General features: G+C 44.7%; 1 protein-coding gene across 1 annotated transcript; it reads left to right on the top strand.

Moving 5' to 3' along the window:
- Positions 1 to 2526: 2526 nt before the first annotated feature.
- LOC117229114 (UDP-glucosyltransferase 2) lies at positions 2527 to 16584 on the top strand. Its single transcript, XM_033485284.2, has 8 exons — positions 2527 to 2998; positions 5451 to 5521; positions 5662 to 5760; positions 6605 to 6744; positions 7217 to 7530; positions 9523 to 9742; positions 15674 to 15893; positions 16228 to 16584. Exons 1-8 carry the CDS (start codon positions 2813 to 2815, stop codon positions 16514 to 16516), a joined length of 1539 nt encoding a protein of 512 aa, XP_033341175.2. The 5' UTR covers positions 2527 to 2812; the 3' UTR covers positions 16517 to 16584.
- The last annotated feature ends 122 nt before the right edge of the window (positions 16585 to 16706 follow it).

The following is a 16706-nucleotide window of genomic DNA, read 5'->3' as shown; positions in this document are numbered from 1 at the left end:
GATTTTTTAACCACGTCTCTCAGACGTGATAATCATTTCCGGCCCGATTATGACCACGTCGCTCACACGTGATAATAATTTTCTGGCCCGATTATGACCACGTCTCTCAGACGTGATAATCATTTTCTGGCCCGGTTATCTGACCACGTCTCTCATACGTGGTTGTAGGGCAAAGGGTTAATTAGCGACAGGATCGCGCGCCGCGCCCGTTCTTTCCTTCTGTTCGACGAGTTACGGGACCGTGGTCCCGCGATACACGCAATAACACGTGCAGCTGTTCAGCCTCGTTAATTATTCACGCGGCCACGAGACGACTCTCGCCGCTCGACGAAAACGGGCAACATAGTTCCGCGAGAATAGATGACGTCTCTACCCCCGGGGGTTGGAAACTTTTCTTCAGAAACGACGGGCCAATCTTTCTCCGGCCCCGGCGACCGCATCATTCCGCACGCTGAACCGAACCATTCTCCTCTTGACGGCGGAGCAGAAGCGTGTGCATCGAAGCTAATGGCGCGACTCCCGCCGATCCGTCTCCGCGCCGACGGCCTCCGTCTTCCTCTCCCTTTCCCTTTTCCTTCCTAATATTGCTCGGTGCCCCCTCCGCCGAGCGAATCATAATTCAAACGACCGATTCCAAGCGAGCCGGCATCGATGTATTTCTATTTTTTTCTTTCCTTTGCCCGTTGTTAGGAAATCGTCGTTGGATGTCTCCGCGAACAGATTAATCGTACACGTTCCGGACAGAAATCCGGTGACACGTGGCCCAGGCGCAAAGAGGCTCTTCTGTTTCCAGAAATACGTCCATGAAAACGGTTTTTCGGTCCCGTCTCTACAGCGTGGGCAAAAAGTCGAGTGCACGTGCACGGAGTGATCCTTAGCTTGGAGATAAAAGAGCGGGTACATTTAAGGGATATTATCTACCTTTCGACATAGACGATGCTCGATAAAGAAATTAGTGTCAAATATATTTTGTCTATTGTTCAAATTTTAGAAAAATCGGTGTACTCGATTTTATTGTCCTGCGTCTGATTTTCTTAAATTTTAAATCAGATTTATTTTAGTCAGAAACGTTCAATAAGATTTCTAAAATAACGATTGAAAGTAAATTTATTGACATTTTTTAACTTTAAAAAATATGTCCGTAAATGTTCATCATAATTTTCGCATTGATTGATAACTTTGCAAGCTATCGAAGGGCTGACCGAATCATGGATTCGAGAATTACCGATTCATTAATAGTTTACATGAAAATAGAGATTATTCTAGTGATATAAATTAATTATTTATGATAGAAATGTATAGTTGAAACACAAAACACTGGAATGATTAATAAACTTTAAGGACGCTGCTGGACGTATTTTCAACATATTAGTTTTGTTAAGAAAGAAAACAAACTCTTATTTCACTTTAGCAATTACAGTAATGTCACCCTAATTGACGCTCAGATTGTGCACAAAAATGGACAATTTGGGAAGAGGAGATACGATTATTCGTGCCTTGCAGCTCGGTTTTTAAGTTGTTGACAATTCGAGACTATAAAAATGAACCGCAAGGATCGCATAATCGTATCTCCTTTCCCTAAATTGTCCATTTTTGTGGACAATCTGAGCGTCAATTGGAGAGACATTACTATACTACGATTGCAATTACTATTGCAATCGAGGCGGATGATTTTTACGTATCTCCTTTCCCTGAATTGTCCATTTTTGTGGACAATCCGAGCGTCAATTGGAGAGACATTACTATACTACGATTGCAATTACTATTGCAATCGAGGCGGATGATTTTTACGTATCTCCTTTCCCTAAATTGTCCATTTTTGTGGACAATCTGAGCGTCAATTGGAGAGACATTACTATACTACGATTGCAATTACTATTGCAATCGAGGCGAATGATTTTTATGTATCTCCTTTCCCTAAATTGTCCATTTTTGTGGACAATCTGAGCGTCAATTGGAGAGACATTGCTATACTACGATTGCAATTACTATTGCAATCGAGGCGGATAATTTTGATGTTACACAAAGACCTCGCTGATCATCGAAATACAAAATGCTTGGAGACATCCACTTCGGCTATCACGCCATCAAGCTCAGAAATGTCGTAAAATCGAAGTAGCTCGTTTAATCGAATGAAAATTGAGAAGCGTAGTCGCGATGTCCAAACGTCACTTACGTTTCTAACATACTAACGTTCCGTTTCGTTCGTCGTCGACGATCCCAATCAAATTAAGACTATGCTAGAGATCAGCGCGAAAGCTAATTTCCAACTCTGAACAAATCGATCTCGTCGCACCGCAGAGAAAGTGTCGAGACGGGAATAAAACAGCGAATCCGTGAATCTGAATTTGAGAATCGACCACCCAGTATAGCGACCCGACTAATCGCCGATGACCTCCGGCTACCGAGAACAGCGGCATTCCACCTCAGCCTGAGGAGATAAGGAAGTCTCGGTCGGCCCCCTGAACGAGATCTTTATGTTCCGCGTGTCGGTATAAAAATATCTGTCACGCCGCTGACCGGACTTGCATTATTTCGCCGGCGAGCCGCGCGAGTTGCACGCGACCGAACCGGGGAAGAAGCTCGGCCCGTTCACTTATTCACCGTGAACCGGAGCGAACCGATCGCGAAGCGTGTTCCGAATCTTTCGCCGGGATCGTTCTTCGGTCTGCGCCCTTTCGACGAACGCTCCTCCCGAAAAAAACGAAGGTCGCGGGACCACGAACCTGGCGCGGCCGCGATTAAAAAAATTGAAACGGTGTTTAACCAGCGAGTGTCTCGCCCACGTCAGACGGCGATATCCGGCCAGAAGATGCGTCGCGTTTGCCTGTTACTACTGTTCGCGGTCTCGCTGATCCGGCAATTCACCGCCGGATTCAACATCCTCGGGATCTGCCCGAGCAGCAGCTACAGCCACCAGCAGCCTTTCCAAGCATTGATGAAAGCTTTGGCGGCTCGCGGGCACAGCGTCACCGTGATATCAACCATCCCGTCAAAGGCAAGTGATTCTCCCCCGTGTCCCCCTCGGCCGATATCGCCCCGCCCAATCGAACCCATCGATCATACGAGCGATATCATTCGACCGCGGCCTCGAACCGCGCCGTCAAACAGGTCGTAACGTCGCGGCTCCTTTCTTTTTATCCCGGAATTAATGAAGTCGCAAAGATGTGAAAAATTAACCGCGCGCGCCGTTTCCTCCTCGGTCCGCGCCGCGGCTTAAGGATAATTTTATTCCGGCTTTTTTACTGTCATAGATAATATTAATCCTGGGGCCAGGGGCAGTGCCCGAGTTCGTTTTAATCCAGCGTTTAGCTACTCGGTTCCCGGCGATTCATTTATTCGGCCCTCGGTAAACGGACGCGCGCCGGTTGCTATTCAGTTTTATAGCTCGCCACATCTCATCGGATAATTTTCGCTTTAATCTCGAGCCGAGCGATCCGAAAATATTGAAAAAAATTCTGCCCCGTTCCGTCTTTGCCGATCCAATGCGATGCTCGTCGCATCGAAACGGCGCAGCGATTCGGTCGCACAATTACGCCGGAAGTTTGCCTCGTCCGTTAGCGCGAATGTTATCGAAACGCGCGGAAAGACGGCGTTAACCTGTTAGCTGTGGCGCCTACATCTTAGAGCGCGCACCTATATGTGTCGCGATACGACGAGTATACTCGTCAAACACGATGTAAGTGTCGCTGTTAAAATATTCGATCAGAAAGATCGAATTTTTATTTGATAAAATTAACAATTTTATTACTAATATTTACTTATTCACTTGACGTTAACATATACCATATACATAATAAACGAAAAACCCGGGGATAATCGAATACTTATAAAAGATACAAATTCAAATTGCTGCTGTAGAGAGAGTGGTATTTAGCAAAGCAAGGAACAATATACAGGATGTTCCAAAAATGTCTCGCAATCCGAAAGTAGCGGGTTCCTCGGGTCATTCGAAGCAACTTTTTCCTTTACAAAAATTTTCTCCGGGGCACCGTTAACGAGTTATTAACACGTTCCGTGCCGAGCTTTTTTTACTCGAATCTTCACACTTTGATATTTTACTAAAACTTGATGTATTACGTGCAATTATTAATTCTCGTACACATAACAACGTAACAAAAACTTATCAACGCCCATTCTTGCGGTGGAAATTGATTCTTCGGTTCTAAATTTCTTGTAAACAATTTGTTCAGTTCACTAAGTAAACATGCAAGCGTGTACCATCGATGGTACACGTGGCACGGAACGTGTTAACGAAAAACAGTGACCAACGAGGGGCGAGCTCAGCTGGCGCGAGGCGGCCGAGCCAACAGCGCCAGCGGTCGAGCGGTCGAATCCTAGCTCAGCTAGCGCGAGGCGGCCGAGCCAACGGCGCCAGCGGTCGAGCGGTCGAATCCTAGTTCAGCTGATTAGCTCGGTCGCCTCGCGCCAGCTGAGCTCGCCTCACATTGGTCACTGTTTTTCGTTAATAACTCGTTAACGGTGCCTCGGAGAAAATTATTGTAAAGGAAGAAGCTGCTTCAAATGACCCGAGGAACCCGCCATTTCCGGATTGCGAGACATTTTTGGGACACGCTGTATAATGGCACTTTGCACGTCGAATTTAACCAATACCGTGATTCTTTTCTAATTTTATTTTTATAACATTGTAAACGACTTCGTGCAGGATTGGCCTGAAAATATTCTGAACATCTTGAAACTTGAGAATATGTTTTTGTTTTCCTTAAAATTACAATCTAAATAGCCAATGGTCGCTACTTCTTACGCACGACGAGTATACTCGTCGTGTCGCAAAATATTGCCATTTCTCCGTGACGAGTATACTCGTCGAACACGGCTAACTGGTTAAAAGAGCTACGACGATTTAATAATTCGATAATATCGCTCGGACATGGGGGAAAAGTTGTTTCGAACAGATGTTTGACTGGGACCCCGGGTCATCGAGTAGCAGGCGTTTCTCTCGCGCCTTCTTCCCATGTCCCCTCGCAGTCCATTTTCCCCCGTCTTCGTCCTCCCCGCCGCCCTCGTTCACCGACCTTCGACGAAGTTCCCGGCTCCTTGTCCCGCGCAACTTCCACTTTTCTCTGTTCCCTCTCTCCCGTATCTTTCTTTCCCGACGCCCCCTCGTCTCCTCGCTCTTCTTCCCGATCCCCCTTCCTTCCCGTCCATAAACTAGAGTTCAAAGTTACGCAAACTTCGTCCGGCTTCAATTTACCTTCGCTAACATTTCTCCTTGTTAAATGCGTCCCTCTTTGCGGAGTCCTGCAGGCCCCTTTCGCCGCCCACCCCCTCGCGGCCACCCTGTTTCTTCGCCCGGAGAAATCAAGAGTTCGGTTTCACATGTAAATCGGCCGCAAACATCGAGAGCCCCGATCGAGGGATCCCCTGGATCGTGTCGACGGCCGGCCGTGAACGGAATTCCTATGACCGGCGCCGTCTAATTCTTCCAGGAGCCGATCGAGAACTACGAGGACGTCGATTTGTCGTTCACTTACCGGAAGTCGGACTGCACCGGCTTGAGGTATGCACCGGCGTGTACGTGTGCTGCACGCGCGCGCGTGTCCGCGTCGCGGCGGTGCAGCGCTCGGCGTGTTTACCACGGCAGTATCGCGACCCCGACCACCGAATAACGCAGAAATGAAATTATCGATTTTCCGACAGGCACATGGGACCGTACACCATTCTGCAGAAGAACATGCGAGAGGCGAACGAGCTGTGCGAGGAGCAACTGTTCAGCCCGGCGATCGAGGGCCTAATCTCGTAATGCGGATATATTCATTTCGTTTAAGAACCGGCTCGCATGCCAGCCGCGGCTGTAAAACGCGGCAGAAAACTCGGAAAAAAATATTCATTTCGCAGCCTCGTTATTGCCGCAACGGTACGGGACCCCGATAACCGCCCCTCTCTCCCGCCCCTTCGCGAACCAAATTGCTAACGTTGTTCGCTCGCGAGAAACAACCACCGGAAATTACCCTAATTCCGTGCACGACGACTTTTCATCTACAGGGTGCGCGACGCGTGTCGGATGTTTTTTTTTCGTCCCTTCTGTGGACAATCGATACGTATAGAACATTCTGGGGCTTGAACGTGTTCGTATTTTTTCGGACGATGGCGATTGTCGATCGAATTGAAAAACGTTAGGTTAAATTCGTCTTTTCATGAGCGGCCGAAACGCATCGATATTTCTATGGGTTCGAGTACAGTGATTTCTCCCGGAAATGTTCGGAGGTCGGAATTGAAACCGGCGGATCTGAGAATGCATACTGAGTTGCGATTCTTCGGGTCTCGCGACTCGTTTTTACAGAAATTCGGGGCAATCGGCAAAAAAAGGCAGCGACCAGCGTATATATATATATAGCTCCCTTGATGCTTGCAACAAATGCCAGGAATTTTTATTCTGCACAAAAATCCGCTGTCCACTAATCGGCTATCGTTGTCGTTAAACATATCTATCACGGCCCAAAAGAATCCGTCTTCTTGCAAAAAAAAGATCGCTAAAAGAAGGTGAAATGTTGGCCACCCCTAATATTAATATCTAGATATTCGACGGCGATCGAAATCAGCCGGCGCAGAGCTGATCGTTTTACGGCAGTGTCGTTTTCAGGAGGAACAGAACGTTCGACGCGGTGATCATAGAGCAGCTATGGTACCAGTGTTATTACGCCCTAGTCAAGCATTACAATTGGCCGGTGCTGATCGGATTCCTGAGCGTGGGTAACCTGCCGTACGTGATGGACTCCATCGGTAAGCGCGATCCGCCCCCGCACAGGGCCAAACAACAATTGGCTTAAGCGAACCCGCGGCGCGAACGACCGGCATGGAGCTGGTCCCCGTGATCGTCCCGCCTTTGTCGATCCCGCCGTGCTTTCCACGGGAACGGTCGGGCCGCTCCACGGTGGCCGGAAATTGACATAGATTGTCTGCGAAGCAGAAAGTGCGAGCAATCGGGGAAGATGGTTCCGCGGAAAAGGACGGATCGCACGGTAGTGCTTTAACATGTAGCCATTCCGAGTCGGCCGGGAAATAGATCGCGAGACACGGAAGCCCCGCTAGCGGCGAGAGAATTATTACCGTCGCCGTCCGAATGCGAATTTAATAGCCGCCGCTCGAGTGCGTCTACTACTCGCTTCTATCTGCTCGCGCGCGGCCCGAGCGGGTCCGCGAACCCGCGCGCGCGCGCGCGCGCGTCTGGATACAATTGCGTTTCGTCTCCCAGGGAACCCGGACGACCCGTTCCTCAACCCGGACATGGCGTACGCGTTCACCAACAGGATGACGCTGCACGAGCGCGTCCGAAATCTCCTGTACACGGGCTGGACCAGGCTGTACTACAGGCACTGTCACTTGCCGGCGGTGCAAAAGATCGTCGACAAGTGGACGACGGGCGTCTCTGTCGGCGACGTCGACAGGAACTTCAGTCTCGTGATACTGGGAAACAATCACGTGTTCGGCTACCCGAAGCCACTCCTGCCGAACGTGATCGAAGTTCACAGCCTGCAGATCACCGACCAGCACCAAGCCCTGCCCAAGGTAACTAACGCCCCGGCAACTTCGCCATTAGTGTTCGGACAGCGCCGCGTCTTCCCCCGGATTGGTCCAATTCGACGACACCGAGCAGAGTCCGCTCGTCTTTTTCTCGAGTTCGTGGACGCGCTACGGAGATGTCTGGTCGTTCCGGGGACTTTCGCCGCGGTCCTATGTTAACCCGTTGGCGCTGCAACAACGCGTCGAACTTGTGACGAAGATTTTATACGTAACGTGCTCGATGGATCGGGTCGTGAATAAGTTTCGTTTCTTTGTCGGGCATTTATTTTGTTCTTTTTTTGTTTTTTTTTTCTTTATTTTATTTATTTTGAACCCTTATCTATTCAGCGAGGGCAAAAGCTCGTTCGACCCGGTGACTCATAATGGGTAGATGAGAACAATAGATTCTATCTAGGTGCATTGGAAGTTATATATATATTCATAAACATAAATTAATAAATAAATATGAATTAATAAATAAAATATGTATTATCATACATATAAATATATGTATGATACATATATTATTTATATGTATTATTTATATTCATATTCATTCAATTCATATTTATTAATGTATATGATATATATATATATATATATATATATATATTATTAATATATATAATTCATATTTATTAATGTATATCATATATATATTATTAATATTTATAATTCATATTTATTAATATATAATATTCATGTTTATTCATTCATATATGTATATATATACATGAACTAATAAATATGTATTTTATATATTTCTTCTAAATCGAAATAATACCTGATTCTTCCGTGATTGAAACTTAGAAATAAATATGGATGAAAACATACAAGAAACAAAAATTTTATCGTTCTTTTAGGATCGATCTCTAAGATCTAGTCACCAATATCTAAGCATTCGAGCGAACTCAGGCGCGCAATAAGCATCGATTTCCTTTCCCTCCAAACAAAATAACAACAATCGAAAAATTTCCAATCGCACTGCGAATAAAAATGGTATGTCAAAGGGGTTAATGACTGCCACGGTTATATTCGACGAAGTATCGCGAGATAAAATAAATATCGTGGACCGCGCGCAACGTAGCTCGTAGTTTCCACCCCCCTCGGTTGGATATTGGACGAAATTCAGTTAACGATTACAGATATTATTCCTGGAGGAGCGTTGTTTCGCGCAGTTGCGAAATGAGGAGGGGAAGGAGGGTGGAATGGCGAGGTAGGAGGAGGATGCCAAGACGGTATCGCGATGCGGAGAATGATTTCTCCGGGGGAAAATACGTGGCGGTGGCGCAGGTAACCGGTACAGGGGAAAGTTTACCTATGTCCCGGGTCGCGGCGACGGGAAAGTAAAGGTCATTGCTATTTACGGGGGCGGCCTCGGCTTCCGCCCCATTCGGAGCCAAGGACAATATTTTTCGAACGATGTTTCCAACCGCGAACATCCTCCGGAAAGAAAATAAATCTTGGCTTTACCGTTCAATTCCTACGGTCGACGGGTCTCTCCCGCTCGTTCTTCTTCTTTTTTTTCTCTCTCCACCTCCGTTTTTTTTTCGCGCTCCTCCCGCCGATAATACGGCGCTGACCGTGTCAGCGTCAACGGACGGAGACGAGAAACGTTCTCGGACGACCGGGCGCTGTCCCGTAGACAATGAGCCGGGTTTTTTAAGCGTCGCAAGACCGACGTCACTGTCCCCGATGCGCAATTGTACCGGCGTCACGTGGAATTAACGCGGAACACCGACACGCGGAACGTGATCGTTATCCACGTGCACGGAAATTCGCCAGGGTTCTCCCGAGCTGTGCAATTAACGGAACAATGCCTTCCGCTCCACGTGATGCGCATGCATCATAGCCCTGTGCCCGCGATCCTGCCTGGACGAAGACGGCGCGCGCGGGTCCCGCGGACTTCGAATCGTGGTTTCGAGATCGATAACGGCCCGCGCGATCCAAAGGCTAGCCGAGGCCCGGATCTTAGCGTGGCAACGATCCTGTTCGCAGGACGTTCAGGAATTCCTGGACAACGCGCACCACGGGGCCATCTACTTCTCCCTAGGCTCGAACCTGCAAACTCATCAGCTGCCGGCCGGCCCTTTGACCGCCCTCTGCAACGCGCTCAGCTCGCTCAAGCAAAGAGTTCTGTGGAAGGACGCCGGGGACATGGCCATTCATCCAGCTAACATTAAATTTGTGAAGTGGGCGCCGCAGCAAGCGGTTTTAGGTAAGCCCGTCGTCGAACCCCGACCCTGCCCACCCCACATCCCTCCTTCTTTGATCCGCTAGATTGACCGCTCCGGGATACGCGTTCTCCGCCGCGGCTTCTGATCGAGGCCCCGGCGACCAACGACGATATCCCTTTTGTCATGGAAACATCCCCCGTTTCGATCGTTCGCTTCTTACGAAACGACCGCGCGACACCTCGCAGACGATTTCCCAGCAACTCAGCTTTTCTCGCGACCCAGCGAAAATTGCGATAATCGCTGGACCGTCGCGACGAATGTTCGACTTTAACCTCGATCGCGTGTCGATCGTTTTATTTGCAAGCATTCGCGGTTTTAACTGCAGTGGCCACAAAAGTGTTCGTACACCTTCTAAAACGTAATTACTTTTTTAGCGCTCAGCTAAATGATTTGTATTTCTTTTTTTTTAGATGATAGAGATAAATATTATTTCAATATTAGAATATAAAATCATTCAAAATTTAACCAACTTAGTTTTAATTTAAATTATTATTTCAATATTAAAATATAAAATCACTTATAATTTAACTAACTTAATTTTAATTTAAATCATTATTTTAGTATTAGAATATAAAATCATTTAAATTTTAAATAACTCTTAAGAGGTTAGTTAAAATTAAATCTCGTTCATCGTCTAGTAGACGATGAACGAGATGATCTTTTTTTTCAATTTTGTTATTACTTGAAATGACAGAAAAAGATAAGAAACCCGCGTTTTTGTAACTTTATTATCTGAGCCTATAATGAAAATTTAAGAAATGCCTTTCGCAGATCTCGATAACTTATATGCGTGCTGAATATTTGATCGAAATCGGTCAACCCAGAGTCGAGCTACAGGCGTTGAAAGATTTATAAAACAGCAGATTTCTTACAATTTTGGTAAAAATCGTGATAAAACTGCGATTTCTGCGATCTTTAATTTATTGTAACTCGGAACAACGTGAACCGATTTCAATAAAATTTTCAGCATGCATACAAGTCACCGAGATCTATGAGGGGCATTTTTTAAATTTTTGTTATAAGCTCAGATAAAGAAGCTAAAAAGCGAGAGGTTTTTATTATTATTTTTTTTCGTAAACAAATCCTGCTATTATCTAGAAAAAAATTTAAGTCACTTGATCCATTTTCAGAAGAGTTATTACGTTTTAACACTTAGCCGATCATACGCGCCACAGAGACCTGTACAGTTTCCACCGCGCTCGGGAAAGCCAAATTGCGCTGTTCAGCGAGCATTTTTCTGAGGTGGCACGGACTGAAATTCGCTATTTGAAATCAAAAACGTCCGAAAATTATTTATGTGATCAATTATATCTTACGGTAACAATTTCGTTCAACGATTTCACATATTGCTTATATAAAATTCGAATTTAAAAGTTTATAATAATTATTTTTTAATGGCTATGCAAAAAGTATAGGTAATAGAGTCAGAAAATTAAGGATCTACCCGATCGGTCGGCTAAGTGTTAGAAGGTGTACGAACACTTATGTGACCAACTGCATCTGCCGGCAACCCGGCACTTCGAATATCCGGCCGAAATTTTCATCATCGAAGATATTCGGAGAAGCTCCGAATATTAGAAGCTCTATTATAAGAAGCTCTATGAACGATCGCGCAGTAAAGCGAAGACTCAAATAAGCATTCCAGGAAATTCGTTTGAATGTTTTAAAGCCTATGACAATGAATGATCTAGCCCGTGCTTAAAGTGATCGGATTAAAGATCCGGGGGCAAAATTAACGTCCACTCGGCATGTGGGTCAGAGAAGAGAGCCGGTTAAATATTAACGACCGGGTCGCAAATAGCTGCCATAACCCTTCTAAAATTTTTCGACGTGTCAGGACACAAATAGAAGCGTCTTGGCGGTCGGGCAATTAAATTTACAGCTCTCCGTTACGGCACCGTACGAGAAGAAGGAAACGATCGATGCGGATGAACGATCTTCTGTGCTCCCCGGCTGTACAACGCTTCTCTTTGATTGGGAGGAAGCCGATAGGACGCCGGCGATCATTATTTTTCGGGCCGGCAGACAGTTGTTGCGCAACCGTGCCCGTATCTCCCTTAATTATCGCGTTTCTATTCGATTTATGTACGGAACTCGTCAAAACTCCTCGCGACGGTCTCGTTCGTTAAACGGAATTCAACAGCGGACCGACCCTGCACGGATACTTAACGAAGTCGCCCCCCGCTCCCTTTCCCGACCGCGCCGCATCGGCCATTTCGTTTCGAAGGGATGTTAATTTTCCCGGCCTGCGAGACACCCTGTAAACGACCTCGTCGGCAGCCATTTTCTTTTTTGAACGATCGTGGACTGCGTAACGAACGGGCACCTTTCAAGGAGCACCGAAATTCTCGATGAAAAATCATTTGCAAAAGTGGCGAGACTGTTAATGATTGTTCTTAAAACTGATTGCAGTAAATTCTCTGCGATTGACCCGCGGTTTGTGAAGAAAAGTGGACAATTCGGAAAGAGGAGACGCGATTATTCGAGCCTCGCGGCTCGTTTATTGTCTACTGTTAATTTTGCAATACCTTTGATTATCCCAATTTCAAGGTTAACGAACTTATAGCGATTAGCTTCTGCGCGGTTCATACAATCTTATAACAAATTCTGTAGTAACGCGATACAGTAAATTTGATTCGATTGTCAACGTATCTCCTGTTCCCAAATTGTCTATTTTTGTTTACATGATGAGGGACAATTGGATGTAATTCGCTTACTGAGATTCTCGCTTTAATGAGATTACTGAGGTCATTCGAAGCAACTTTTTCCTTCACAAAAATTTTCTCCGAGGCATCGTTAAAGAGTTATTAACGAAAAACACTGACCAATGAGAGGCGAGCTCGGTTGACGCGAAGCGGCTCAGCCAACGAGCGCGCGAAGCCCAGTTCCACTCATTGGCTCGGCCGCCTAGCGCTAGGCGTGCTCGCCGCTCATTGGTCATTGTTTTTCCTCAATAACTCGTAAACGATGCCTCGGAAAAAATGTTTGTAAAGCAAAAAGTTACTTCAAATCACCTCAGGAACTTCTTATTTTCCGGAAATTCCATAACTTTGGGACACCCTGTATAATATAATGATATATATACAGATGTTATTCGCTTCTTTGGTATCGATAACAAAATATTATAATATTATATTATTACATTATCATATTATATATATTATATTCTATATAATATATATTATTATATTATATTCTATATAATATATATTATTATATTATATTCTATATAATATATATTATTATATTATATTCTATATAATATATATATATTATTATATTATATTATATATAATATATATAATGAGAAGCGAGCTCGGATGACGCGAGGCGGCCGAGTCAACGGCGCCAGCGGTCGTGGCGGTCGAATCCCAGCTCAGCTGGCGCGAGGCGGCCGAGTCAACGGCGCCAGCGGTCGAGCGGTCGAATCCCAGTTCCGCTGACTGGCTCGGTCGCCTCTCATTGGTCACTGTTTTTCGTTAATAACTCGTTAACGGTGCCTCGGAGAACATTTTTGTAAAGAAAGAAGTTGCTTCAAATGATCCGAGGAACCCGCCATTTCCATATTGCGAGACATTTTTGGGAAACCCTGTATATATATATATAATAATGTAATAATATAATATTATAATATTTTGTTATCGATACCAAAGAAGCGAATAACATCCGTGTTTAATAAATCTTTAATAGATCTTACATAGATTATATTATATTATATGTATAGTGTAGGTGATTAGATGTCCACGTGATTAATTTTTATTTGATGGTGTTTAATTTCATGCGTAACATCGACGATTTCCGATCGAAACGAACGGGGCGTTTGGTATCCGAGTCCCAGCCGTTCGATTGTTTCGAGAAAGGAGCCTCAATATGGTGGAAAACGATCTCTGGAGCGCGGCGTTGTCTCGTTATAGCGGATATTCGAACGGCAATGTTTTCCGCGGGACCCAGAGGTGCGGTTGAGAAAGGGCCGAAATAAAAAAAAAGGAGAGGAAAAAAAAATAAACGACTACATCTCGATGATCCAAAGGGCGACGGCGACAGGGAGGGTGGCGGACGGGCCGTGCGGGGCGGGCAGGGGGCGGGGGGGTACCGTGCGATCCGGGGCGATTCATACCGAAACGAAAAGATAACTCATGACACGCCGCCGCGGCGAAATTCTCCCGGGAAATTCTGACAAACAACTCCGCATCGTTCGCGGTAACGCCCGGTCTCGATGCAAATGCAAGCAGGCGCGAACTTTCGTACACATTGACAGACAGGTTACCGCTCGCCTTCCCTTTCGCCGCCGTCCCCCGCGCCCGCTGGAAAACGTATTAAAGGCGGAGAGGCGCGGCCGCGATGCAAATAATGAGAATTTCAATTCAATTGCCTATTACGCGGGGTTTTCGTAGTTTCCGGAAGTCGACGTGCCGCCAGGATTACGGCTGAGAAGTTTCTTGCCGGCGGAAGCGCCCCGCCGGAACCCTGATCTCGTCGACAACGTATGACGCGCACCGCTCGTCGCCCGTAAAACGAGCAATTACGATCGTCGCACCGTTAAAAATTATCTCGCGCGGCCCCGCCGAACCGCGCCGGAAATGTCTGACAAAATATTCGCAGAGCACGGACGCCGATCGGTGTAATTGTCATTTTTGCTTGCACCTCCACCAATTCTTTTGTCGTCGAAAACATTTCATATTAAATCTACCAAGCACCAAAATTTATTAACGCGTATTGTCGTGTAACAGGGTGGCCGAACTTTTCATCGCTACAGGCGACCTGTTTTTTAAATTATAGGCGGCGATCTGTGTGTTAAGTGATCGTTAAGAAAAGTAGTAATTTAGAGCCAAAAATGAGTTTAAATTTAAAATAAACGTAGATAATATTAGACAAGATGGCGGCTAGAGGAATAGTTAAACGGGAGACGCTTTGGCCACCCCTGCCGTGTAACGACGAGAATACTGTATTCGTTTAGATCTCTCGCCGTTTTTACTATATATTACTAGATATTATATTACTATATATTACTATATATTATACTATAGTGATATTATATATATTATATTGTACTGTAATAATGTTATATACGTATATAATATTATTATATAGGTAATATTATATATAATATATTAAGATATTAAGATATTATATTATATATAATAATATATTATGTATAATAATAATATTATACATATATAATATTATAATATTATATACTTATATAACATTATTATAGTATAATATAATATATATAATATCATTATAGTATAATATATAGTAATATAATATCTAGTAATACTTATTAGTAGTAATTACGAGTATTAATCATATTATACTATAATATAATTAATATATTTAATATTATTATAATATTATATATGCATATTAATTATATATATTATATTATATATAATATTATAGTTATATATTATATACTATAATAATATTAAATATACGTATAATATTCATTACGAATATAAATTCGATCGCATTTTCTACGAAACGGTCTTCACAATTTCGTCAACTTTAAAACAAAAAACGTACAAAATTCCTACTTTTCGAGAAGACCTGCACCGGTTGGCTTCCGTGCTCCCCATTTACCGCGGCTACGTCGATCCGTATCGTTCGCCGAAGAAACAATTTACTGGTCCATAAACACGGAATGTCCGCAACAAAATGAAATCGCAAGTGGCGAAACTTCTTCCTACTAAAGCCTACCAGGGCCGATGGAGTCGTATCGGATGTTTAATATCCGATCGGTCTACCGCGCGTCGTTACGTTCATAAATTATCGACGGTTTTAAAGAGAAACGTTAAACCGGCGAGTTTTAAGAACTGCAATCCTCGAGCAGAAGAGGATAATCAATAAAAGTCGGCTCGGCGATCGCTGCCGGCCGAATCCGCGATTCTAACATCGCTTTTATTATGCAGCACATCCGAAAGTGATGGCCTACGTGATGCAGGGCGGATTGCAGTCGTTACAGGAGGCGGTGCACTATTCTGTGCCGGTAGTCGCCATTCCCTTTTTCGGGGATCAACTTTTCAACGCACGTAAAATCCTGGACGCCGGTATCGGACTTACATTGGACATCGATACGATCACCGAGGAGTCGATCGCGCGGACCCTCGCCGACGTTATAGAAAATAAAACGTGAGTATAAACCGTCGCGTCCGACGTATCCGCGCGGATCGATCGAATATGGATCGGTTGACTCGACCGTCGAACATTTCGGGAACGCTCGCGCTGTCGGTCTCTCGCAACGTTATTTAAATCTGCTACGATATTCCATCTCGGGTTCATTTTTGTTGCATGCGAAAAAGCTCCTTCCCGATTCGACCGAGCTCGCGTTTCTTTCGAAACTTCTCCAAGCTCGACAGGAACGCGGCGAAACTGGTTCTCCGAGAATGAATTTCTAAACCCCCCGGACTTTCATCCTCCGCTTTAATCTGAATGTTAAGGATAGTGCGACGACGGATGATTGCAGGTATTACGAGAACATTAGAACTATGTCGGAGATCGTGAAGGACGAATTAGTGAAACCGATGGACAGAGCTGTTTGGGGCATCGAGCACGTGATCAAATTTCCGAAATGGGGGCACATGCGTTACCACGGCCACGATATTTCATTGGTCGATTACTATGGAACTATTATGCTCTTAATTGCGCTAGTGATATTGCCAATATTATGGGCATGCCGCCGAATATTATGTAAACGGAGGGAGGCTGTATTGGATTGTCTTCGAGATTATGATCCGAAATCGAAGTGGGAATAGTTACTTTAAATAACTTATTTAATGTTGATAATATAAAATCGTGTAATGATACCATCGAATTTTTTAAATCAGTGTAATTATTCACGTCTTTCCCTTTTCAATTCAATATTTTTTAAAGCTCTATAAATTACTCTTACTCTAAGGAAGATGTATGTGCAGAAAGTGGCATGAAATCTGCAAATTTAGGTGT

This window comes from Megalopta genalis, chromosome 7 (assembly GCF_051020955.1).
Source record: "Megalopta genalis isolate 19385.01 chromosome 7, iyMegGena1_principal, whole genome shotgun sequence".
Classification (NCBI taxonomy): Eukaryota; Metazoa; Arthropoda; class Insecta; order Hymenoptera; family Halictidae; genus Megalopta; species Megalopta genalis.
The sequence above is the reverse complement of the archived record's forward strand: the minus strand, read 5'-3'. Positions and strand labels throughout refer to the sequence as shown.

Excerpts from the sequence above, each read along its gene's own strand:
- LOC117229114 (XM_033485284.2), top strand. The coding sequence starts at position 2,813 with ATGCGTCGCGTTTGCCTGTTACTACTGTTCGCGGTCTCGCTGATCCGG. Across the intron at positions 5,522-5,661 it reads TCGGACTGCACCGGCTTGAG|GCACATGGGACCGTACACCA; the intron begins GTATGCACCGGC and ends ATTTTCCGACAG. Across the intron at positions 7,531-9,522 it reads AGCACCAAGCCCTGCCCAAG|GACGTTCAGGAATTCCTGGA; the intron begins GTAACTAACGCC and ends TCCTGTTCGCAG.